At 34.9% G+C, this 26976-nt stretch overlaps 1 protein-coding gene across 7 annotated transcripts in view; it reads left to right on the forward strand.

The window, feature by feature from the left end:
* The first annotated feature begins 1911 nt into the window (after positions 1-1911).
* The window catches only part of LOC142352245 (uncharacterized), a 123234-nt gene continuing 98169 nt past the window's right edge, over positions 1912-26976 (forward strand). For 2 of the 7 annotated variants that reach the window (XM_075404724.1, XM_075404716.1), the window contains exons 1-3: positions 2440-2551; positions 21411-21666; positions 23713-23920. In XM_075404724.1, coding sequence (XP_075260839.1) covers positions 2512-2551; positions 21411-21666; positions 23713-23920 — 504 coding nt within the window. In that variant the 5' untranslated portion in view covers positions 2440-2511. The other 5 variants (XM_075404766.1, XM_075404732.1, XM_075404758.1 and 2 more) reach the window with 5 other exon arrangements.

The following is a 26976-nucleotide window of genomic DNA, read 5'->3' on the forward strand; positions in this document are numbered from 1 at the left end:
CCCACGATCGATGTTGGGGGGGGCAGTCACGTCTGTCACTAAAAATAGCATCTCCGCATCTCCAGATGGTGGTATACGTGTGTAACTAAAAAGGGCATCTCAGCATCTCCAGATGGTGATTCCCCCACGAAATGGCCCATATCAGAGTGCCCATGTTCCGTCGTTCAGGATTTCTCCAAATTTGAACACCGAATACCATTCCATTTCAATATACAGAGTTAGTTAACTTATTGTGGTTGTGGTGTTGCCGACGTCTCCTCCCCCCCCCCCACACACACACACACACCCACCCCCTACCCTCAACACACCCAGTCGCATTGGAAATATGCTCTTTTTAGTGACACGTTGCTGAAAACTTTTGAAAAAAGTACATTTAGGGGCACGTAACTGCATTTTATTAAGAAAATTGACATACATGTGAGATTTTCGGATTGTTCATTTTCATGGATCTACTACGATCCATCGATGGAAACTTAGATTTTATGAAATTACACTGACTCATCGATGGATCCCGAAGTTACTATGAAACAACAATGATCCATCGATGAGATTCACTGGGACTCCAACCCGGGTATTAAATTACAATTAGTTATTTAGAGCAGACAACGAGATTAAAATATCTCAGTAATCCACAATTTCAGGAAATTGGATTCGAATAGTTTGATATGTCAAATTGATTTGCCTTCAATTTTTATTCACTTCAAAAAAGACATAATTAACAAGAACTAAAACCATTTAAATCCCTATTTCGATCGAACAATATTTTCATTATTTGTTGATTTTGTTTTTCTGTCACTAAGTCTCGTGTCTCGTTAAAGATAGGTCTCGTTGGCTTCTTAGTCCAATTTTGATCACATAATGTATCATTTTAAGACTGAAGGTTTCAACTACTGTGACACGACATAAATTCAAAAAATTTTAGTGATTGCTTTTTATTGTGTTTTTTCTGCGTTTTTTGAGTCACTTAGTGTCACTAATGGCAAGTCTTTAGGGAGTTGTAAACAGTTGTTTTCGTTTTTTAAATTTGTTTTCATCCATAGCAAACAATTTTTATGACTTTGACAACTTTTTATAAAGTTTTTTTGGTTGTTTTGTCCATTTTCCCTATTGAGTGGTCTCATTTGCACTCTAGCTGGGTAAAATTGAATCTGCACAGAGATTTCAGTTATTTGATAATAATTTTTTTTGTACTTCAACGCCAATTTTTTTGACGATTTCTGATTTTTTTGTTTCCTGTAGTTATTAGCTTTTATTACGGGTGCTCATTGAAGGAACTTCAATTGTGTAAAAGAGTTTCGAAGTTTACATTTTTGGAAGTAATAATTTCGATAATTCAATTTTTCTAAAAGTGACAGAAAGCAAATGAGGTATTAAATTTTTTTTATTGTTGTGTTTACTTGCTTGGACGTCTTGGTATACAATTTGTTTATTATGGGAGGTGTTCTTTTAAAAAAGATGATGGTGTTGTTTTCAGTTTGTTTGAATAATTCAAGACCAGTCTTGCTATGTTTTTTTTTATTTCCATTCAATTTTTTTTGGAAAATCACGTTTGTAAATTTGAGGGTCAAAATTAGCAGAAAAAATGTGAACAGTTTGCGTTACAAAGAAACTTTGCAGAATGGGTCCTCCATTTTCGTGACTTATTCGACTCTCCAAATATAATATCGATGGGACTTGCGTATAACTGTCGGTAGTTCTGAAAATATTTCACGAATATCTTCACAAAGATAATGTTTAACAAAACAGTTTTGGTGTGATACTTTTGCTCCTGAAAGGCATTCAAAAACTGTTCACGTTCTTACATATCTCGATTCTTGTCTTCAAAAACGTTATTTATTTTTTTAAAATCATGATATCAATTTTTGCTTCAGTTGAAGTGCTGCCGTGATTTTCTCCCGGTTTTGATTTTGGTCAGGATAACCTCACATTTATTGTTTTTGTTCAATATTGGGTTAGTTTATTTGATTTGTTTTTTTCTTAACTTTTCGTAAACTTTCGGGTAGATAGATGCCTTTAGTGACATTTTTAAACAAGAAGATAATATCAGTTGGAAAAATTGATTTGTCTAGTTTTCGAGTCGAAGTTTCCATCTCGCATAGTCAAATAATTTCGATACAGTATGTAAATTTGATTGGGTTTAAAGAGTGCATTATCAGTTTTCAATAATTAGAAGTGTGAGAAATTTGATTGTGGGCGCTACTTGAGTAATTAGGCGCAGCTGAACTTTTGTCAATTTTCATCATTAATTATTCCTGCCTCCCCAAATTTCAACTATATTCTCTCCATAGTTTTTAGCAACGCTAGATTTGATTGTTGTTGTTTTGTTAACTTTTTCAACTTTTGAAAACGAATCTTAACATTTAAAATAGTGGACAGATAGTCTCAACAGAATTGCGATTGAAGTTTAGAAAAATTTTTTTAGTGACATCTATTCACACTGTAAAGTTGAAAACATTCAACTCTGTTCACTCCCATTTGACATTTATACTGTAGTGTATATATTGTGATAAAATGTCAAACAAACAGCAGAAACGAAGACATCGCAAAAAAGGTATGATTGCAGAAAAATGACCTTGTTTTTGTTTTGTTTACTTTTTCAACTGAAGATTTGAAACCGAATATAAGCATTTGAAATTGTGAAATTTTGTGCTCATCGTTTTTAAGTACAATTGCCATTTTTGCGGATACTCTCGTTGACAAAAGTAAACGCTGACATTGCGTTTTTGTATTGTAAATTGCCTGATTTTGAAGTCAATCTTGGACAACATCATTTTGGCCGTTTTGCTTGGTTTTATATCATCCGATAGGACAAGTTTAATAGATCCAAATTAAGAAAAACTGGCATGACCGATTTCAGAGAAAGTCGAGAGAGATTTAGACCAGTTTTTCGTAAACAACTGTAAATTGAGTTGCAAGTTCAACTTCTGATCAACTTTGTCATGTTTAGATAATTTTAATCAAGATTTTGCATTGTGAACTCGACAATTTTTTATGCAACTTGAACAGATTTTGCATGCGACTCATATGCTGTTGCTAAAAAAATTGCCATCGATCTGGATTTTTTCTTTTTCAAGTAATCTTCTCAGTTTATCCAAGTTATGATTATTTAAGATTGCGCTGAATATGTGTCCTAATTATGTTACCTAAAAATTTGCATCAAAAACAGGCAGTTAACCTGGTAACAACCGCATTTTGCGTGTTTACTTTTGTCAACGAGTGCATTGTAGTACAAAAAAAATTGTTAATTTTTAGGCAAGTCATATTGCATAAAACCAAAAATAAATTGAAACTTTAATGAAATTGAAAGTAAACGCTCAGACCAAAATGTTGTATGATAAACTGTTGTTTTGAGCTATATTGTTTAGATCGTTATTTAAGGGCATTAGTGAGGAAATATTTGAAATGTTTTATTTTGAAATGCATTCTCGCTAATATGCCAATTTATAAAGAACGTCAAAAGTGTAATCTAGCACTAGAACCCTATTGCCAAATATAAACATATAAATTCCACATTTATATGTTAGATATCGTGTTCTTAAAATCAATTGTGGTCAATTTTTCCTTATTCCATATTCCATGAGGCAAGGATCAAAAAATAAATTGAGTGTCAAATATAACTGGCACACCGTTATTTTACACAGTTGAAAAACAGTTTTTGACACAAAGTTACTCCAAATTTTATTGGAGGTCGAAACAATATTTTTATTCTCTTCGCGATTGCCCAGGCCTACCTATCTAATTGAGGCAATGCAAGTCGTGCTCTCGTTTAGTGTAGCTCTTGGTATGAAATTGTTAATTATCAATTGATATTTACAGTAGAATCAAATTTCAATGAACGAGTTTCAGTATTAATTCCAGCCAGAGTGAAAAAAAGTTGAACAAGATCTTTTCTGTTTGTTCCCTCAGTATGTTCTGCACTCCAGATGAAACGCAAGTTCCATTACGGTGTTCATCATTATGTAAAAAGTATGGCATGTGCGTCTGAAGGGTGCAAACAATATGCACCCAGTATGCTGCGTTTTCAAACAAAAAATGTTTGTTGAACAAATCAAATTTGTTTAGACTGGAACGTGCATTCATCAAACATGAGTTTAATTATCTTACAAATGAAGTCTGGTGGTTAACTGAGGCAGCACCATACAACGTAATCAAATTACAGGAAAAAGTAGATTTGGATAATTTACCACATTTCTGCTCTTGCAAAAAATTGGCCTCAAATTATTTTGTTTTTGGAATTATTTTTTCTCAACAAACGAACATACAATAACATGAGAACAGCACCTCTACTGTCCTGTTTTCTCCTAGAAAATGGATATAAAGTATTATGTTTTACATGATTATAAAAAGGTATCTTTGTGCCCCCACAGCTTAGTGGGTGCATATTATTTGCAACCTCCAGACGCACGTGCCATATTTTTACATAATGATTTGACATGTAATGACACGTGCTCCGTAACTGTCCGGGGAGGGGCATATCGTACTGGGAGCCCAAACGGAAAAGATCCAAAAAATGTATTATAGGGAACGGCAAAGGTAAGTTAGCACCCCTATTATCATGAAGTAAAAAGTGAATTTTTGAGTCCATTTTACTCCAATTTAAAATCAAATTTCGGAAGCAATTTTTGGATCTTTTCCGTTTGTGCCCCCCCAGCTTAGTGGGTGCATATCATTTGCAACCCCCAGATGCACGTGCAAAATTTTTACATAATGATTTACTATGTAATGACACGTGCTCTGTACCTGGGGGGGGGGAGCATAACGTACTGGGGGGGGGGGGAACAAACGATAAAGATTCCAATTTTTGCACCACTGATCCCCTACACTAGTCCTCTCGCCTACCTCTGAAATTCAGGTAGAACACAACATTCGATTGGCATAAATCCCAATGTAAAACTGATGAACTTCAATGTTTCCTTTTTTGTTCAACTATGAATGAGTTTGCACGTGCGTTAAAGATTGCAGGCAGAAAAATGTGATTAAAATGTGATATCTTGACAATTTTCTCTTTCTAGTGAGTTTTCTCTTTCTCTTTCTGGATGAAGTTCATCAACTTTACATTGGGATTTCTCGAAAAATAACGTTGTGTCTTATCTAAATTTTGGAGGTAGGTGAGAAGACTGGTTTGGGGGATCAATGGCGTAAAAAATATTTGCGAAATTCAGTTTTAAGTTGGAGTAATATTGTCTCAAATATTGAATTTCTACTTCGTGAAATAGAGGGGTGCTAATTAGCACCGAAATTTCTAACAACGGAATGAACTCAAAGACACTAACATTCGTTCGCTCAATTACATAATATATTCTAATATATACTGAACGGCAAAAGTAAGTTAACTTACTTTTGCCGTTCAATATTAGAATACATTATGTAATTGAGCGAACGAATGTTTGTGTCTTTGAGTTCATTCCGTATCCGCCGCAGTTGAAATTTTGGTACACATTATGCTTCGGTGATAAATACGTTTGAATTTCTGGGGCGATGTTTGGGGAATATCATAATGAGTTTCTTGAGTAGGATTTGTTATTGATAGTTGAATTCAGAGTTTGTTCTCATGGTTGCTAAAGTTTTTTGTTCCTGTCCGAACGTAATTTCAGTTTTTTTTATTGGCGCACAATTGGGGCAGAAAATAAAGATTCATATCAGTTTGTCGTGTGTCGAAGTTTGCTGGTAGGGTGATCTCTTTTCAAATTATTTTCAGTTGGTTGTGATGTGTCGGGCGGGTAAGGGATGTTCTTTCATTCAGGTGTCATGCATGCTGTTTTTGTTGGTCTTGCTGTTGCGGTCGGAATTGTGGCTCCTAAGGTTCGAGAGTCGTTACATCGTATTGAGAAAACGCAGCACGTATCGTTCACCAATAAACCATTTTTTCATTTCACTCCAACGTCAATTTTGCGACGTGCAGCTTAAGAAGTTTTCCTGCCCTAATGGTTTATTGTATTTCCAGTTATTGTGTTTTGGTCTTTTTTTTGTGCATAAATGAAGAGTTGAACGTCTTTTGCGGCTTATATGTATAGTAAGTCCCAAAAAATTGCAACGCAAGCGAACGTTCGAAAAATTTTCAACATGCAAAAGAAGAACAAGTAATCTCTGCTTGAATTAAATTTGAACTTTGACCTTTGGAACGTTCGATAGCGTTGCAACTTTATGGGACTGACTACACAACAACGCCATATCTGATTTTTTGAGTGCGACTTCTTGCCTGGTTAATTATTTTTAAAGGTGATATTTTCTTTTCTGATAACTGTCTATAGCTAGGTGCAGAAATTTCTAGCCAGTCCTTTTGAGACCTTCTCTTTGCTGGAATTTGCTGTGCACGTTCGAGTTTGAGCAATGATTCTGTTCCAAGAACGCATAGATTCCAGCATCATCCTTATCTAGGCGTGATTGGATCGTGTTGCATGTTTTTTCTTCTTACTGAACTTGCGTTCTGTCCATCTAACTGTTGCCAGGATTTTGTTGTTCCTCTCATTATGTGATTGTTCGAGCCCACTGTTTCCATATCTACATTTTTTTCTAAAATTTTTTCAATGAACACCTTAGATTAGCTGCCGTACTCATATTGATCATACTAATGCCTTTCAATAAAAATATAATTCCAATGGGGATATATTTATGGTTTTTTTCTGCAAATTCTGAGATGATATACTTTATAGTCAATTAATGTTCTCAAATTGACTTTATGTTTGGCGGCTTTTTTTCTACGCAATAAACACCTTTTATTGTTTTGGTTAGAATTGGGTCCGATTCACCTGCGGTATTTTGTGTATTTCTTCGCTAAAAATTTGGTGGCTAGTGGAGTTTCCCTTGACCTTCTGTGTGCTGAATTCGGCATTTCGTGCACGTATAATGTAGTTTTGCGTGGAAATGATTATCGGCGCAAATCATGAAATGTCAACTTAGATTACAAGCCTTGATTTGCGGTTTGAAGACCGTTTTCTTTTAATTTTTTGGATATAACTCTTCAGTTTTTTTTCAATTCCTAGTCCAACATATCATAATGCGATGATAATCTTCAACTGATCTTCACAATTAAAAAACGGCGAAATGAATTATAAATTTGCAATTCGAGACAGAATGAACAAAAGGAAACAAATAAAATTGATCCTGCTCAAACGTGAAATCAAATAAAAATTTTACTGTCAAACATTTGACGTCAATTTGGAAATAGAGTACGATATAACAATGTAACACGAACTAATTACAAAACTAGAATGAGTACATATGGGTAAAAAGACAAAACGAGCTATGGTAATTTATCAGACATTCTCGTACAAAGTTGATGAATTTATTCAAAATTTCTTGAAAATGTTCACCAAACCCTAATAAAGTCATATCTGACACCCATTAATCATCAAGACTTTTCTGGCTAAATTTGGATGGGTTCATCAGCTTTATAATGAGTAAATTAGATCACTAATTGGATTAGTAAATAGTTTTTATCTCATTGTTCTAAGTTGACCAGTGCACTGGATAAATGTTGTAAAATCTTATTGCCGAACTTTGATTAAAAGTTGGAATAAGTATGGGTCGAAAAACTAGTTTGTACTTTGTAAAACATGTTCGTGCTAATTTATACTTTTAGTTAAGCATAGGCCTTAATTTATCTCGATTGGCAAAGATTTTCGAATTTTGATATTTACGGTTATCTGTTCAAATCAACCAGATTTCATCTCGCTCTGACTTCATTTTTTTTATCAAAGTTCTATGCGAGTTTTCTTTGCAAGTACCCCCAAGTGCTGGTAAAAAATAGCGTGTTTCGTCAATTTGGAGGAGTTAAGTTAAGTTTGGAGGAGTTGTTAAGACACGGTGCATTTACGCTGGAATAAAACTAAATACAAAACCAAATCAAAATCGTGTTGCTATTTAAAAGACTTTAGAGAAACATACATTCTAATAATCAAAAATGTTCATTTTGAAATTTATAGTACATTTTGGCGAAGTAAAGCTTAATATCTGATCAGCTTTTCATCAGAATATGATCCGTTTTGAACACAATTTTCGCCACACCGTCCCCAACAACGGTAATTTTGCCTATCTATCAAATTGAGATAATAGTGGTCATTTACCATGTATGCTATGTAAAAAAGGTGAATTATATACAAATTTCACAGGAAAACAAGGTCTGGTCAGTAATTGATTTGACAACTTTTTTCCTGTGGTATTTTGATGTAGTTCAACAACTTCACTTAGAGTCGCCAATTTTGCAGAATTCTCTGGTTTTCACTGTGATTTGATCAAAATAAAATATCATTGTAAGATGAGGTGATAGCCTAAAATTATAATCGGAGCAAAATCGCAATATTTTGGAGAATCCAGTGATTTGATCAATAGTGTTTTTTGTCTAAAGTTAACTGAGCATAAAGTTAAGTCTGAAACAAGGTTTTAGCCTTAGTTCTCTTGGCATAAAGATTGCGTGAGAACAGATTTTTATGCGCTTGAACATCACTGTTTCCGATGAATAAACGAGTGAAAGAGAAAAAATTCAAAAACATCGGAATATTGCATAGTGAAGTTTACTATTATCTGATTGTATCGATCAGATTTTATCTCGGTCTGACTTTGCTTTCTAGGGTAAAGTTCATATGGGTTTTCTCTGTAAGCACTCTTAAGCGTTGGTACCACGTGAAAAAAAGCTTGTTTAATTGCTCTCAAACGAAGTTTGTAGCAATTATAATAGTCCCGTCGGTCTTTTTTACGCAAATGTTTATGTTTTTATTAACCTTAGGTGTCAAGGAACCTCCTCTAGGTTATAATAATAGGTTACCGCATAGTTTCTAATGGTACGGGATTGGTTTCAACATTTTAACTTCATGATTTTTAGCATTTTTTTCAAATTTTGTGACATTTTTTTAATCAGGTCTTTTTGCAGATCCAGGGGCCAGAAAACCTCCTAAGGAGTTTGTTAATAATTACTGACAAATTTTTATTGGCCATGGAATCGTTTTTCAACTTTTTAATGTCACAAACTTTACCAATTTTTTGATATTTCTTGCTTTTTCAAGTTTTGTGAAAAATGTTGTACTTTTTTAAAGGTTTTTTCTGCCTCAGGAGCCAAGCAACCACCTAAAGAACATTTTTTTTTCATTTAGCAGGTTTCAAGTTGAAAATATTTTATTGGCCATGGAATAGTTTTCAACCTTTAATATGACAAATTTTGTCAATTTTTTTTTTACAAAACCTCCAATTTTTTTCAAGTTTTTTTGAACTTCATTTTGGGTTTGATAATATATTACTGCATAATTTATAGATAAAATGGAATGTTTTTCAAGATTTTATTATCACGCATTTAAGCAATTTTTTAAAATTTTTGCAATTTTTCATGTTTTTGAATTTTTTCCGGCACCAGGGGCTCTGGGATCTCCTCCAAGAATTGATAGTAAGCTGTTGAATAGTTTCTAGAGTTAATGGTGCTCAAAATTTTTTGATTTCAATTTTTATAAATTTTTGATAAAAATTAAAATTTTTCAAGTTCTCGGAGAATTTTCATCATTTTCCAAGTGTATGGATCTTTATGAGCCATTGAAACTATTTCAGGATTGAAGCAGTGATAATAAATAATCTCTAGAGACAACGAAATGGTTTTTAAGGTATTAAAGTGTTGAATTTTAGAAAGAATTTGATAAAATTTGCAATTGTTTCCAAATTTTTTCAATTTTCTTTTTTCCTTTTCTGAGTTTAAAAACCATTACGGGCCAATCAAGATTTTTATGTCTCACAGATGGGTTCATGAAGAAGTTTTCGGAACAAGAAATGGTTTCATTTTTTTTTTACTGCGAAGTTGAAAGTTTTATATTTACTTTTGCCTTTTGCATTTTTTCTATTCGATTTGTTTAATAAAAGGCTAGAAAAATAAAGTTGCAGAATAGAACTCCATCATGGAAATATTCCTATCTCTCTTTCCCTATCTGTCAGTTGGGGTTTCTTGCCTTCTCTTTCTCGCTCACGATTTATATTTTTTTCTCTCTCTCTCTCTCTTTCTCTCTCTCTTTCTCTCTCTCTCTCTCTCTCTCTCTCTCTTTGTTGATGCCGCACTTCAGCTGATGTTGTGCGGCGTAATGTCATCATCTCTGATCCTCATTAACAATGACTTATAATAGAAGTGTTTTTTTAGTAATTGATTTAACAATTATTTTTTAGGAAATCTTTTTTAATTGCTCTCAAAAGCAATTTGTATTAAATATTTTAATCCTGTTTGTCTCTTTTTTATGCAATTTTGCGCATGGCCGGTTTTTCGTCTGACCCATCTGACTTCCGTCTTCAGGAGAAACGGGTTGAAGATGTAGCGCACAGTTTGCATAAACGTTTCTCAGAGCCGTTCAGCCCTGTATTCTTCAAGTATGCGATTAACAGAAACTGTTTTGGAGACTTATACTTATGGTGTGAAGAGCGGTTCGTAGAAATTGATCCTACACCCCAATCCACCCACAGCCCCCACATCAGTCCCCCAATAAATTTTTCACCCCCACTGGGGTGCACCCCCGCTGCGCTCACCTTACGCTCCTTCAATTGATCTTAAGCTAGCCTGACTAAACCGTGGCTAGCTACTGCTGACAAAGCGCCAACCGCTCGGTGGTTGTTTGAGAGCAATTCGCCCGACGTTAGTTGGTTATGTTTTATATACTTTAGTGGATTTAACATACTCTATATTTACTCTGAGTACAGCAAAATACAAAACCAACAGAGACTCTTGTTGGTACTTAAAATAATCTTCAGATGCATGCAATTCGCGAAGTAAAACTTAAAATCCGATCATCAGAACAGTTACACCATCGTTCTCAAGAATAGTGTAGTTGCCTATCCATCAAATATAGGTGATACATAATAGTCATTCACTCCAATGTAGAAACGGTGATTTCTTTTCATTTTTGTTATACTCAATTACTATTGTTTTAGTCAATTGAGTCGCGAATGCTTATCAAACCACTGAGCTCGGGCAATTGCGTCGCAATTGCCAATTATCTTTATACTAATTGAATTCTGACATCCGAATTGGTTCTTCGCGGTGCGAATGGCTCAATCTCAATTGAGCAAGCGTATTTGAAAAGCGATTTATTGAAGTTGAATTGAAACTGAATTACAGCGATAAAAATTGGAGAATGAAAGCTCAAAGTTACAATTTGAGATTAAAAAGGAAATAACGTTTTGTTCACGACGTGATCATATAACAGGAAGAACTCAGCAATTTGTTTATATTGTATTGTGAACAGACAGTTTCCTGTCTAAAGTTTGAACAGACATGAAGTTGCAATAACCTATGATGGACCTATAAATTAAATTAGCTAACTGAAGCACCTACGCTTCAAATGGTTAATAAGAACTAAATACGGTGATGGATATATGAGGATAAGATCCATACCCTATGATATTTCCCCTGTTGCGAGAAAAATTAGTACAAAAAATCAGAAAATTAAAACATATTCACCAGTTAAATAGATAATGAAATCTTAAATAATAGATAAAGTATAGAGTTCAGATTGTATTTTTTTAGTTTTATTCTGAATCCGATTGTTCCTGGGTTTCGGCTTGCAAAACCATCGTTTCTCTGGGATTTGGATTGGGGTCAGTAATCCATCTTTCATTGGGGTTTCGTGGTGACACTTCCCCAATGAATGCTGTACTTGACTCAGGATTGTCGGCCAAATACCCCTCTGTATTTTGAATTTTTTCAACTACGGATGTCGAAGTCTTTTTCTGTCTTTTTAGGGTCCTTTTACTTTTCCTGACTGATGATGTATCCGAATCGGATGTGTCGCTTATTGTCATTTTTCGTTTTTCTTTACGCTGACTTTTGCGTAAAATGGGCGTTGGCATTTTTGGAGATGCCTTTTGTGCCGTGGATGGTCCAGCTATGTTCAAACTATTCGGTGGTGCTGCCAGTGGCATAGGTGGACTAAAGTGTAAAATTTGTGTTAGTTCGGGTCTGTTAGCGAAAGCATCATGATGCTTCGGGTTGCGTTTGGGGATCCTCATCTTTAATTAACGTGCAACGTTACTGGTTGTTGAAATACAGGATCTGCCGATGATACGACGCTGAGGTCATCTGATTGTTTCTTATTCGGTTTAATTTTTTTGTCCCTGGTGTTTTTTCTGACTAGATTTCTTCGTTGTTTTTTGATCTTTTGTTCAATCATTTTTTCATAAATTTTCTTTGGTCTGCGTTCTATATATTGACCCAATTTTGTATCACGTTCAGCGTTTGTTCCGAATTATGCGATATCAGATTTTTGCACGCGTACTTCCTGTCGGTTAGATTCTTTATTAACACTCGTAGTGGGGCTTATTTTACACACAGTTCTACCAGGAGCGAGGACTTCAAATAAACCATCTAGGTTTTTCTTCTGACGTTGATTTTCGGGAATCTTACTCGCTATTTTTTTTGTATACTGCGTTCGCTGCACGGAATTGGTCGGTTCACTCCTTCGGACCATATAAGCCGCGGTTCGCTATCTTTCATTTGATCCTGCTCTTTCTTGGCGCGGGCAGTCGCGGAGCAAATGACTTTCTCGATTTCCGTATCTAAACATAAGGCCGTGTCTGCCCACTGTTCTTCTGTCAGATAGGTTCGGCCTGGTATTGTGTCCTCATCTATATAATGTTTAATTATTTTGTTGTAATTCAAATTTTTATTGTTAGTTTTAGTGGTGATATTTGAAATTGATGTGTTACATGTTCTACCAAAATGTGCCTCAAATGGTGGAATTGTCTATTGTTTTTTGTTTTGAAATTCTTAGTCGTTGTATAATTGCAGGTAGTGAATGCTATGAGTGGAATTTTTTATTCAATTGTGTTTCATACAAGATAATTGGCGGTTAATTGTTTGAATAAGACGTTCTACTAGACCTACTGCTCTTTGATCATTTGCTGGTGCATATATAGGTGAAATATTATTTTCTGTGCAAAATTTTTCAAACTTTTTTCCTGCAAAACATCTAGCTTGATCTAATCTTACAGTTCTCGGAACCCCATGGCTATATATATATATATAAGTATATATATATATATATATATATATATGTATATATTTATATATATATATAAATATATATATATATATATATATATATATATATAGTTATTTAGAAATTTAATTAGATTTGTACTGGAAGAGTTTCTTTACTATTTCTGCTGTAGGGTATTTTGAATACCTATCTACGCTTGTAATAAAAAACTGCTCTATACCTTTTTCGTTAAGTTTTGGTCCTCCAAAGTCTATTTGTATTTCGTCATTCGGTTCAACACATTTTGGTAAAGCTGACCATTTGCAGTGCGCAATCACTGATTTTAAATTCTTACCAATTTCTGTGCAGGCATTGCTCTCGCCGGCTTTTGCCAGTATATCCCGATGGATATATGGCCACCAAGTATTTTGTGCTAATGATACAATTGCAATGCTCCCAGGATGGTTCGAATGGATGTCTTCGAGCACTACATCCTTTATCGCCTTGGGTATTGCTATCTTTTCATCCAAACAGATACATCCATGCTTCACACTGATGTCTCGCCAGTACGAGAAGATGTATTGGATGATTTTTCGTATTCTATTGGGATTATTTTGTATAATACTATCGCGAACTTCCTTAAGAGTTGCATCCTTCTCGGTGAGGATGGCCAGAAGTTTTTGCTGAAAATTTTGTTGAGTGTTTCCGTGGAACATATGTCGTCTGCCGCGTTGATTGAACTGCCGGATGGAGTGGTTTCCGTATTCGATGACATATTTGTTGCGGGTGTCGACGGTGTAGTGTCGGGGAAGGTGACCCGGGCCTTCGTCGGAGTAGATTTATTGGCTTTTGTTTTCTGCATTTTGTTGATTGAATGAACAGGATTGATTGAGTTGATTGATTTGACAGAGTTATTCGATGGGGACAGAATTCTGAAATTGTTTTGTGCAAAAAGCGAGTTATTCTTTTGCCGTTGGTATTTATATTTCGGAATTTGTGTTTTCGCGCTTAATTTAGAGTATTTAGGTGGATTATTTGATTTAATACCATTAATGGGCTTCATTGGGCATAATTGTTCACATTCTTTACCGTCTGACTTTCGCACTGCTTTTGCTGCAAATTTGTTAATGGAATGTGAATTATTTGTTGTGAAGTTATTTAGTGCCAACTCTGATTTTGTATGCGGACAATTATATGCGGACTAACTATTGAATTTGAAAGTGTTAATTGCGGCGCGAATGGTAATTTCTTTCTATACTGTAATGATTGCAAGGCAACTGGTTTAGTACTAAATTGTGAAAATAATGAATTAAATAGTATTTAATCATGTATGCATTTGCGGTGCGATTACCCGGTTTGATTTAGATGAGGGTGAATGTAACTTTAGTATGCTATTTTTTTTGTATCGTGTTCTGTTTATTTCTCTTTAAGTGCTTCATTGAATAACGAATTTTAGATATTGTTGTTACTAGGAATTGTTCGTCATATGTGGAAACTTATTTAGCTTTTGCGAATGGGTTTCGGGATATATAATCCACTAAGCCCATTTTTGCTCCCGGCATGTGTTCAATCGTGAAATTGTATTGAAGTTATCTGTCTATCCATCTAGAAAGGCGGCTATTGTAAGATTTGTTCGATCTGTGTTCTTTTAATATGGATAATAATGCCCGATGATCTGTTATGACACTGAAGTTTTTTCCATACAGATAGTATTTAAAATAGTCAACCAACCAAACTATTTCAAATAGTTCTAGTTCGTTAACACTATAACGTTCTTCTGTTGAGTTTAGAAATCGTGACGCGAATGCTATTGGGTTCCATCCTTCGGGTGTATTCTGTTCTAGTGCTGCTCTCAGTCCTGAACGTGAAGCGTCACATTTAACTCTAACGTCTAACTTCGGTTTTTAGGGACTACTTTCCGTGCTGCTAGCAATTTTTTCTTTTATTAAATTAAAGTGCTTAGTATGTTCTTCTGTCCAAATAAGTTTTGTGCATTTTTTGAGAAGTGGTCTAAGTGAATGACATAGCTGTGCTAGGTGTGGTATGAATTTGCCAATCTAATGTACTTTTCAGAAAAAGGATCTTAAACGTTTTATTGTTGTTTGTGGTGGTATTGCTAGAATCGCTGCAGGTTTGTTTTCAAATGGTGATATACCAGTTTGGGTAAATTTATACCCCAACCGTTCAATTTCCGTTTTTGCAAAGTAACATTTTTGAAGATTAATTCTCAAATAGTCTTCATCTAACTTTTTTAAGCGCTTTGTGTTATATGCTAGATGATCTGTTTCAGTCCCAGTACTAACAATTATGATGTCATCTAAGAAACAATAGGTGATTTGTAGGCCTATCAGTGTATAGTCCTTTGCTTTTTGAAATTCTGCCGGCGAGTCAGTGAGACCGTAGAATCCTGTTTTAAATCAATAAGTTCCAGTAGATTTTCGACAAATAATATTAAAGTAAATGTTTTGCAGTATCATTGTGTAGTCTTAGTTGACTATAAGCATATTTGAGATATAATATAGAAAAGTATGCTTGTTGACCGTTTTGAGTGTTTGTAAGGTGTTGTGAGATTGTGTCTATTAGCATGTCAATGTTAGGCATTTGGTATTTGTTTTTATGTATGGCTTTATTTAATACTTCCGTTTTTGCAAAGTAACATTTTTGAAGATTAATTCTCAAATAATCTTCATCTAACTTTTTTAAGCGCTTTGTGTTATATGCTAGATGATTTGTTTCAGTCCCAGTACTAACAATTATGATGTCATCTAAGAAACAATAGGTGATTTGTAGGCCTATCAGTGTATAGTCCTTTGCTTTTTGAAATTCTGCCGGCAAGTCAGTGAGACCTTAGAATCCTGTTTTAAATTTGTAAATTCCTGTAGATTCTCCACAAATAATATTAAAGTAAGTGTTTTGCAGTATCATTGTGTAGTCTTAGTTGGCTATAAGCATATTTGAGATATAATATGGAAAAGTATGCTTGTAGACCGTTTTGAGTGTTTGTAAGGTGTTGTGTCTATTAGCTTGTCAATGTTAGGCATTTGGTATTTGTTTTTATGTATGGCTTTATTTAATACTTCCGTTTTTGCAAAGTAACATTTTTGAAGAATAATTCTCAAATAATCTTCATCTAACTTTTTAAGCTCTTTGTGTTATATGCTAGATGATCTGTTTCAGTGCCAGTACTAACAATTATGATGTCATCTAAGAAACAATAAGTGATTTGTAGGCCTATCAGTGTATAGTCCTTTGCTTTTTGAAATTCTGCCGGCAAGTCAGTGAGACCGTAGAATCCTGTTTTAAATTTATAAGTTCCTGTAGATTCTCCACAAATAATATTAAAGTTAGTGTTTTGCAGTATCATTGTGTAGTCTTAGTTGACTATAGGCATATTTGAGATATAATGTGGAAAAGTATGCTTGTAGACCGTTTTGAGTATTTGTAAGGTGTTGTGAGATTGTGTCTATTAGCATGTCAATGTTAGACATTTGGTATTTGTTTTTATGTATGGCTTTATTTAGTACTTTAAAGTCTAATGCCAATTTGATAGATTGGTCTTTCTTATTTATGATCACAATTGGAGATATGAAATGTTGGTCTGAGCAACTAGATAATTTTTCGATATGGCCTTCATTCGGTAGACGTTCAAATTCTGCCGTAACCCTAGGTTAGGGATTAATGGGAACCTGCCGACCTTTTTGATGCTTTGCTGTAAACTTCTGATGAAATTTTGATTTCGCTATATGTGTCTTTGAGAGGCCAATTCTTGAGGCCAAGGACTAAATAAAGAAATTGTGCCGCGATTGTCGCTTTAATCTTACATGTAGAAATTTTAAAATATTATCACACTTACCAGTCTCTGGTTGCTGCTGTTGGACAATTGCAAGACCAAGGCTATTGAAGATATCTCTCCCGATGATATTTTTGTGACCGTCCTCCACAATTTTAAGGCGAGCATCTTTGCATGTTCAGTTATTGTATGACACTGTGACCTCGAGATGTCCAAATACTTTGATCGGCTCGTTTGAGAAAGTTTTCCCTACTCTCTTTTGTAGTAATCCATTTTGCAGATGGTGAACTTTGAAGGATTCAATTTGATAGCGTCTTTGTAATGAGACTAACTACACTTCCAGAGTCAATCATTACGTTTGCTTGTACTTCGCCAAATTGTTTTTTTGCGTTGAGGTGTTCCAGTTGATGAGCTGAATCGCAGGAAATGGCCGCTACATAATTATCAGAGTCGCTATCATAGTTAGAGTCATAGACTTGCTCATATAACTGTTTGTAGCTAGTTATGTAATTAACGGATTCTTCATCATCATTTTTTCCAGCATTGTTATCAATTTGATCGAAGTTTGTTTGTGGAGGTTTGGGCGTCTGTCCTTGTGATCTCTTTGGTTTTCTGCATTCCTTGCAAAGTGTCCGATTATACCACAATTATTGCCCTTTTGCCTTTCGCGGTGCAGATTTATTTATGGTTGTAGCTCCATCGTTGGCCACAATTTGTACAAACACTGGTGTACTGGTATTTTTGGGGTACAGATGGGTAGCGTGCAAAGTCCTTGCGAGCTGATTGGTAATTCTTAGTGAGATTGCGAGTTTGAAAAGTGTTGACAGCATTGACTGAGTTTGTGGTTAGAGCCAAGTTTTGATTTATCTTTTGTTGATTTTGTGCTCCCATTTCCATCTGAATTGCAATTTCGAGTGCTTTAGAACGTTCAACAGTTTCCTTTAGTAATTCTTTTTGAGTTTCGCGATCTATCATGTTAAGCATAAAAGCGTCTCGAATGAGTGTAATTGCTTCACTTCTTAAACTACAATTTTCTGCTTGTTCAATTAGACGACCTTAAAAACTTTCCACAGATTCGCCCCTCTGTTGTTTGCAAGAGTAGAAGACAAAGCGGTCTTACGTGATGTTTCTAAAATTAGTGAAGGAGTCCTCCATTGCTTGTCATAATTCTTTAAATGGCTGTTTTTCTATTTGGAAATGGGGATGTTTGCTTTTGAAAATACGTCGTCCCTCAGTGCCAATGCTCAAATATAGTAGTGAAATTGATTTTGGTTCACAAATTCCCCATGGTTTATCTCCACACAAGATACCAATTTCATCGACCTTTTTGCAACCATTTTGCCAATTTACCTTGAGCTGTTTTTTGCGGACCTTTCGATCCCTTTCAGTTGCTTGGGTGTGGATTTCCACTGGTTCCTCGTAAGTCGGCTCGGGTGGGTATGTTTCCGTGGCTGGTGGGTCATTCAGAAGACGTTCAAGCTGAGTTCCTTCTTTTGCTGGTAGTGCTAGCTTCCACTGTTGTTTCCATTTATCCCAAGTTAGCGGCGGAGTGGCAGTAGGCTTTTCCAAGAAGGCGTCGACGTGAAGAGGCGTCTTTTTGGATTTAGCTGCTGACTGCGCCACGTTATACTCAATTACTGTTTTTTTAGTCAATTGAGTCGCGAATGCTTAGCAAACCACTGAGCTAGGGCAATTGCGTCGCGATTGCCAATTATCTTTATACTAATTGAATTTTCACCTCCGAATTGGTTATTCGCGGTGCGAATGGCTCAATATCAATTGAGCAGGCGTATTTGAAAAGCGATTTATTGAAGTTGAATTGAAACTGAATTACAGCGATACAAATTGGAAAATGAAAGTTCAAAGTTACAATTTGACATTAAAAAGGAAATAACGTTTTGTTAGGGACATGATCACGTAACAGGAAGAACTCAGCAATTTGTTTACATTGTGAACAGACACTTTCCTGTCTAAAGTATGAACAGACATGAAATTGCAATAACGTATGATGAAATAAATTAAACTAGCTAACTGAAGGGCCTGCCCTTCAAATGGTAAATAAGAACTAAATACGGTGATGGATATATGAGGATAATATCCACACCGTATGACAAAGTTTAACAGGAAAAAGAAAGTTGTCAATAAACGATACCCCTTTGACAACTTTGTTTTCCTGTAGAATTTTTATGGAATTCGCCAACTTCACATAAGGTCACCAATTTTGCAAAGTTCTGAGATTTTGACAGTAACCTGATCAAAAGAAATTTTCATTTCATGATCTGATTTGATCGCAAAATTTTAAAATTGCGCCAGAAAGGCAATATTTTGGACGAACCAATGGTTTTATCAATAGTATTCATAGTCTAAAATTAACCGATCGCATAAAATAAAGTAAGAAACAATGTTACGGATTTGGTTAAGGGGTGGTTGGGTGGGTCTGGAACCGCAGCTTTTTACGCGCTTGAACGGCAGCGGATTTGAGGAGCGAAAGCGCGAAAGAGAACAGACTCGAAAACATCATAGCAACATTTAAAACAGGATGTCTTCTGCCTCCCGCTTGGTCTGCATATAATTTTTATGCCCCCACCTCCAGGCGAACTTGATAATTTTTTTTTGCATATCCATTTGTAACTGGGGGTATTGAAAACACTGGGGGTGGGGTGGGGGGGGGGGGGGCAGAATAGATTCATAAACAATAGTCAAATACCAATCAAGTCAAATATTGAAACCAAATTCAAACCAGTATCATTATTTAGTTTTCGATCTTAAAAGTATTAAAGCTCTATAACAGTTCAGTAAAAGTTTTTTGATTAGACTATTATTTGATTTTTGTTTTGATTTTGTTAGTTACTTAATATCCGACACAAATAGGCTAAATTTTAAAAAATAGTAATCATATGCTAATCCGCAATTAGTAATGCGATGGATTTTTAAGCAGTTCGTTGTGTTCTTTCCAACAACCCTTCTTCCAAAAAATAGGTGGAAAAAAATTAAAAATTGACGTAGAAGTGGAAAAAAACCTTTCGAACCAGTGCCAGTAGTACCATATAAAGTGGACCAATTTCCACATAACCACACCACAAACTATCAAAATTCGATAACGAAACGTTATAATAGGTGTTAAACTTTACAATGACTCAACCTCGATTTTTTCTCAAATTAGCGATAACGAAAGTAAAATATTATTATTGTAGGGGCAACGGCTTGTAATGTACGCCTGCAAAGTGTTTCAGCATTACATCTGCTAATCATATTTTTTGTGTCAATAATTGTTCATCAGGTACTGTCACTCTCTTTTGAGTCATAAAACCACTTCTGTTTGTAACTGATGGTCACAATTGCGGTAAAACACATGAATAATGACTATATTCTTTTTCACAACCACACCATAACTTGTTAAATTCTTGTATCAAAGCTAAGCTTCAAACGCGTATATAAAATAGAGATAATATTTAATTAGAAAACTAATTATATGCTACTTTCGTCTTTACAAATTTTTACGTGAACACTCATAGTATTTTTATAATAATCTGATATTCCGCTGTTACTGCTCTGATCACTCGAAAATGCAAATCTTTAAAGATTTAATAAGATTCTCGCCAACATTTCAAATCTTATAAAAATTATTTCTAAGACTCAACAACATATCTTATAAGATGGATAAAACAGAGGACGTCTTATAAGATATTATTAAGGTAAATTCATAACTTAAATCTTTTTAGTTAGCTTTTTTTTCCACGAATATAAGCAATCTTGTAGGATTAGAATAAACCTTGAAAATTTCATGTTTTTGTTGAGGAGAATTACGTACACTACGAGCGTCTGCTGGTACCAAAAAAAATCTATTTCCAAAGAAAGTGGCTGGCGGTCTCAGTTTTTGACGTCCGTTCAATGCGGAAAACGCTTAAATTTACGATTTAATGTTTTAACATTACTAAAATGAAGGAATATGCTGCATCTTCCAGCTTAAAAGTGAAAACTACTGCCTGGAATTACCAAATAGGGCATCGCCTTTCTAGTCCAAGAAGTTCGAAGTTACGTTTCATACGAACAATGTACTAAGATAGGAAAAGTGAAATCTGGAAATAAAAACGAGTAAACTTACTGAAAAATTTTGTATCGGTTGACGCACGTAATGGTAAATTTTCAGATCTTGTTTAATCTTCCATTCTTCAATTACAAAGCAAATTTAACTCTAAAATGTTTGAACAGCATTCAAACTCTAATTGCCAAAAATTTTAGACCCGTTGTCCGCAACAGCTCCGTTGCATAAAATATATTACAAGATTGACCCCTTAACTTACAACTTGAAGTAAGAATAATTAGTTGTTGAGGCAATGGTTAATGCCGCAATTATCCCACTTGGAACAACTGATCTTAAGAAATTCAATTTCCGTTTTTTTTTCAATTGTATTTTGGCAGTTTTTAACGTTGCTCCGTTGAAGCTTGTCTAATTTCAGAAGCAAATAAATTTACAAAAAAGAATTTTTGTATTTGCTCAAAAGCAAAAATAAATATGTAAAGCATCTTGCAATTTTATTTTAAGAATTTTGCGATTTCGAAACTTATGTAAAGAATTTTTCAATTTCAAAATTTATGTAAAAAATTTTGCGAACTTTATTAAATACTTGAAAACTTAAAGCTTAATAAGATTTGCATTGTTCAGTGACTAGGGTTTTTAGGAGGAGTTATAGAAGAAGATAGCAGGCAGCCTGCAGTTCCTGCACAGACACTTAATGTTCCTTATGTTCCAAAGAGACAGGACCTGATACAAGCGCAAACAAGTCACCTGGAAACGACTTTGACTCGGCAGACAACGATGACAGTGACCACAGTCCCCACTGAGATATCCCTCGAGGAACTTTTGTCTGGACTGTTGCGACTTCCCGGTCACAAGAGCAAATTCCCACAGAAGTACCAGCAACAAACACAAGTCAGGTAATTAAGAACATACAAGGAAAAAATGAAGTATTCAATGATTTCATACCTGCACATTACGGCGAAAGCGACGACAAAAAATGACAAAAAAAACGAAGTTTTCAAGCGTTGTGTGTGTCTTTCCAAGACCGGATAGTATATTCTGCCACTGATTAATTTCTCTCAAAGGAAATTTGCAGCCATCGTATTAGCCCTGCGGTCTCTATACGACTTGAAGAGGAGAATTGGCATTCTAGACGTTTTTATTAGCTGGAACAAGATTGTTCATGCCTTGATTTCTTTGTTTTCATACATTGACATGTGTTGATTTCTGCTTTTGAAAATTGGACATTAGCAGTAGCTTAGTTATTAAAATTAGCAAAATTACTAATTAGGACATGCTAGCAATATTCAAGGTCAAAGTGCCATTTTGAGAAGTTTTCGCCTATAATAATCCTAGCTCCCTTTTCAAATTTCCAAACGCTGATGCACACTAAACACCCCATCTACTTACCCCACCCGGGCCCAAATCGACCCAAATACTGTCAATCTACTTGCCTCACTCACTCCAACTCTACCAATACCACCACCTACCTACGCCCACCAAAATTCCCCCATAAAGACCGCAGTCCCCATTAACCCCCCCCCCCCCTCCCACGACTTACACCTTCAAGTTGAAGCTCTGTCTGCATTTTTTTTCAACATTAATATTTCTATATATAGTTTTATTAGGCAATCAATTTTTGGTTTTGTTTTCAATATGTCTGCTTTACGTAAAGAAAGTTTAGATTCCCTTTTGCGACTCTTCGAATATTTTCCGCTTTTCTATCGGTTATGTTTGACAGCTGAAGAAATTGAGTTCATGACTTGAACTCTTATTTTTTTGGACATCGACCTCTGTTTTCGAGTGATGACTTCTGTTCTAAAATATTGAACTATAATAGTAAATTAATTCCTAACGTATAGTACTTTTGATCTGTTGCTACCATTCAAAGCAAAAATATTGTTATTGAAAGGTAAAAATTATTTCAATTTTTCCCATTTAACACCTCGAGCTCGCCTCCCCCACCCCACCCGACTTTAAACCCCTCGAACAACCCCGCCTACATTTCTCATACCCTTCTCATCCACCTCCCCCTCTTAAACTAGCCTTCAGCAGCGCTCCCACCAAACCCAATCCGAAACAATCCCACCTACACCCCTTTTTAATCTCTCCCCACACCCTTTCCCCAAATAATTTCTCATTTCCATAAACATTTTTTATGGTTTTATTACGTAATTAACTTTTTGTTTTTTGTGCCTCAATTTTTATGATTTACATTTCGTTAATTTAGTGTTTTGTGATAGACGAATCGTCGAACCGTTTCCAGGATTTCACTTTTATAGTGTGCTTTAATCATATTTTTTTTCAACCGACTTTCGTCTGATCTTTTTGACCGTTCACATTCACAACAGGATAAACAGGTAACGCCGGGAAGGCATTAAATCTCTTCGACTTCAAAAGATTAAAGTCTTGTTGATACTAGTCGACACACAAATATAGCAAACAAATAGTTCAATGTTTACTCAAAGCTCAAAAACTCAAAAAGATAGGCTGCAAAGTTGAAAGAAAATTTATGAATAGTTTTTTTTACTTTTCTATCTTTTCAAGTTGATTAAATTGAAAATAATGACATTATCAATGATTAGGTTTTATCAAAGATGGAGTTGAAATCCAAGTTGGAAATCATGCATTAATAGCACTATATCCGAAAAATTTCTTAGTTTAGGAAATATCTACAGTTTGAATGAAATCAAACAAAAAATTATTTTTCCGTCTGCGTTTACCTGACAAAGTGATGACAAAATATGAAGTGTAATAGATTGTGTTTGATTAAACCAATACAAATTTTGTTTTATGATCTTAATATTGTTAGCATATACCATTATTTTGTAAAATAATTTAAGTCTGATTCTGTTTTATGATAAGTGAGGTCTATAATCAGCCGATCTTGTCTATAACTTCCATCTTATAAGATATTAGTTTTTCAAAATTGGACCTATAATGAAAAAAGAAAACAATTTCAGAGTAATTTCGAGAAATGATAGAACGACCTCGGACTTCAGAGAGTATGCTAGCTATATTAGTGAATACAACACAGCCTTAGAAGAGCAGTATTTTGCCCCTCAACCGCCATCCCTCCCTCCCTCAATCACAGTGGACAGGGAATACAGCACCTCTGTGCCAACAGAGGAAAAAGAGGAACCAGAAGAACTTCAACCATTTGAGACACCAGTAAATAATCTCAACAGTTTTTTAAAAAAATCATTTTTTTTCAAATTGCAAAAACCAGACCTGGTATCGTAATTTAAAATAAAATTGAATAATGAAACAAAATCATTTTTTTGCGAAATCAACTTGTGAGTACAATCTTGAGCCGGCAGGTAAGATTTTTGACATTTTTAAACCTATAATGCGAAAAAAAATGACAAATTAAATTATCCTCGAATGTATTATTGTATTTACAGATTTATTAAAATAGAATCAATTTAATGGAAAAAGTGAATAATATTTAACCACCTGTCTATAATATCTAAAATAAAAAGATAAAACAGATCTTAACTGCGTGTATCATCAAAAAACCAGACCAACTCCGGACGTGATGGGGGCGATTAAACTTAATCGTAATCAGAAGTCAATTCGGGTTTCATACAAACGACTAATTAACCATAAATAATAATCTGCAGCACGATATATTTTTAATTGCTCTCAAACGAAGTTTGTAGCAATTATATTAGTCCTGTCGGTCTTTTTTATGCGATTTTTCGCTTGACCGATTTTTCATCTGACGCTTTTGACTTTTCGTCTTCAAAGACGGGAAAAACAGGTAGCGCCCAGTGGGCATTAAGTGCTCTTAGAGCCTTTCAGTTCTGTTTCAGCTCAAACTGTTTTGGAGACTCATACTTATACTTATGGTGTGAAGGGCGGTTCTTAGAGGTTGAAGACACCCCCACTGTTGACCCCCCTATTGCCCCCACCCCCCACCGAGCTGTTGCCGTCCCCACCCCAGTGTTGCCCCCTTCAGCCCTGGGTGCACACCCTCCACCCCCCCCCCCCCCCCCCCCCCCCTCCCGTGGCTAGCTACTGACGAACGACCACTTGCTAAAAACGCAAAATTATACTATTTTGCAATTTTTTTTCAAGCCTTTTCAAAATTAGTGACATTTTTTGATTTTTTGTCAGCCCTAGGTGTCAAGGAACCTCCTTAAGGTTTTTAAAATAGGTTACTGCATAGTTTCTAGTGGTAATGTAATGTTTTCAACTTCAACATTTTACCATCACGAATTTTAGCATTTTTTTTTTGTCAAAACGTGCAATTTTTTCAATTTTTTTGACATTTTTTTCTTATTCAGAATTTTACAATTTTCCAGACCCAGGGGCCAGAAAACAACCTATGCGGTTTGATAAAAGTTACTGACAAATTTGGTAATGGAATGGTTTTTCAACTTTTTAATGTCACAAATTTTAGCTATTTTTTGATAAAACTGGCTTTTTTCAAGTCTTTCAGATTTTCTCAGACTTAATAGCCAAGGAACCTCCTCTACAGTTTAAAAACATTTGTTTTGTAAAAGTTTTAGATGAAATGGAATGTCTTGCAATATGTAAACATCAAGAATTTTAGCATATTTTTGATTTTGTTTGCCATTTTTTCCAATCAATTTTTAAACATTTATAGTCATTATTCAGACTTTTTGAGCCTCAAGGGTCAAAAAAGCTTACACTAGGGAACTTAATTGATAATAAGTTATTGAAAAAAAAATTTGTTGGTAATGGATTCATTTTCAACTTTTTAATATCAAATTTTAGCAATTTTTTTTAAAACTTGCAATTTGAAGTTTTCTTGAAATTTTTTGTCATTTTTTTAGTTTATCTAGCCTCAAGGGCCACTGAACTTCTCTTTGATAATATGTTACTGCATAGTTTATAGTTGTAATGGAATGTTCTTCAAGAATTTAAAATCACGATTTAAAGCAAACTTTAAAAATATTTGCAATTTTTCCATGTTTTTGTTTTTTTTCCGGCAACAGAGGCTTGGGACCTCCTCCAAAGTTTGATAATAAGCTGCTGCATAGTTTCTAGAGTTGATGGGATTGTGATCAACCATTTTATGACTCCAGTTTTGGCAATATTCAAAAACTTTAAAATTTTTGGTTTTAAAGTAATAAAATTCAATTTTTTCAAATTGCTGGAAAAATTTTAAGTTCCAAGCTTATGGATCTTTATGAGCCAAAGAAACTATTTATGAGGCTTGAAACAGGGATACTGAATAGTCTCTTGAAACAATGAAATGGTTCTTAAGATATTAATGTCTTGAATTTTAGCAAGATTTTGGTAAAATTTGCAATTTTTTCCAATATTTTTTGTCCTTTTCTGAGTTTAACGACCATTACTGGTCAACAAAACTTTTCAAGTCTCGGAGACGGGTTACTGGACAGAACTTTCAAGACAAAAAATGGTTTTGATTTTTTTATGGCGGAGTTCAAAACTTCTTTTAATTTGCCTTTTTCGGTCTTTTTCTATATGATTTATTTTTTAACAAATTTAGAAAACTAGAAGTTGCAGTGTCGAATCCAAACATGGAAGATATTCCTGTCTCCTTCTCTCTTTCGGTTGCAGTTCCTTTCCTTCTCTTTCTCGTTCACGTATTATCTCTTTCTCTTTTTTTCGATTCCTCACTTCAGCTGCTGTTATGTGGAGTAATGTCACAATGTCTGATCCTCATTATCAATGAGTTATAGTTGAAATGTTTTTTTATCATATATGATAACAGGCACTTTTAGGAAACCATTGTTAATTGCTCTCGAAAGCAATTTGTAGCAAATACATTAATCCTGTTTGTCTTTTTATGCAATTTTTTGCTTCGCCGATTTTTCGTCTGACTCGTTTGACTTTCGTATTCAGAAACGGGTTAAAAAGGTAGCGCCCTGAGGACACTAAACCGTGGCTAGCTGTTGACGTTAACAGCTCGTCGGTTGTTTGAGAGAAATTCGTCCGACGTTAGTCGGGTATGTTTATCCCTCTACAACTATTGGTTAAACTTATGCCAATTAAACTTTAGTCGCTTATATTTCCCCTTTTTCGCGTTCTGGTGCTTTAGCGCGGGTACCCAAACTTTTCCTTGTTTCTCTGTTAGTGGCCTTTTATCTTTCTATTTTTGACGATGTTTTCCTATCTCGTCTCCAGGCATCTCATCCTTCAGTTATAATTTTTTACCTCACTTAGGTGCAGTTTCTCGAAATAAAAACTTGTGGTGTGGAAGATACTTGGAAAATTAGAAAATTAAGGTTATA

The sequence above is a fragment of the Convolutriloba macropyga genome, chromosome 1, assembly GCF_964194025.1.
Source record: "Convolutriloba macropyga chromosome 1, txConMacr16.3, whole genome shotgun sequence".
Taxonomy (NCBI): domain Eukaryota; kingdom Metazoa; phylum Xenacoelomorpha; order Acoela; family Convolutidae; genus Convolutriloba; species Convolutriloba macropyga.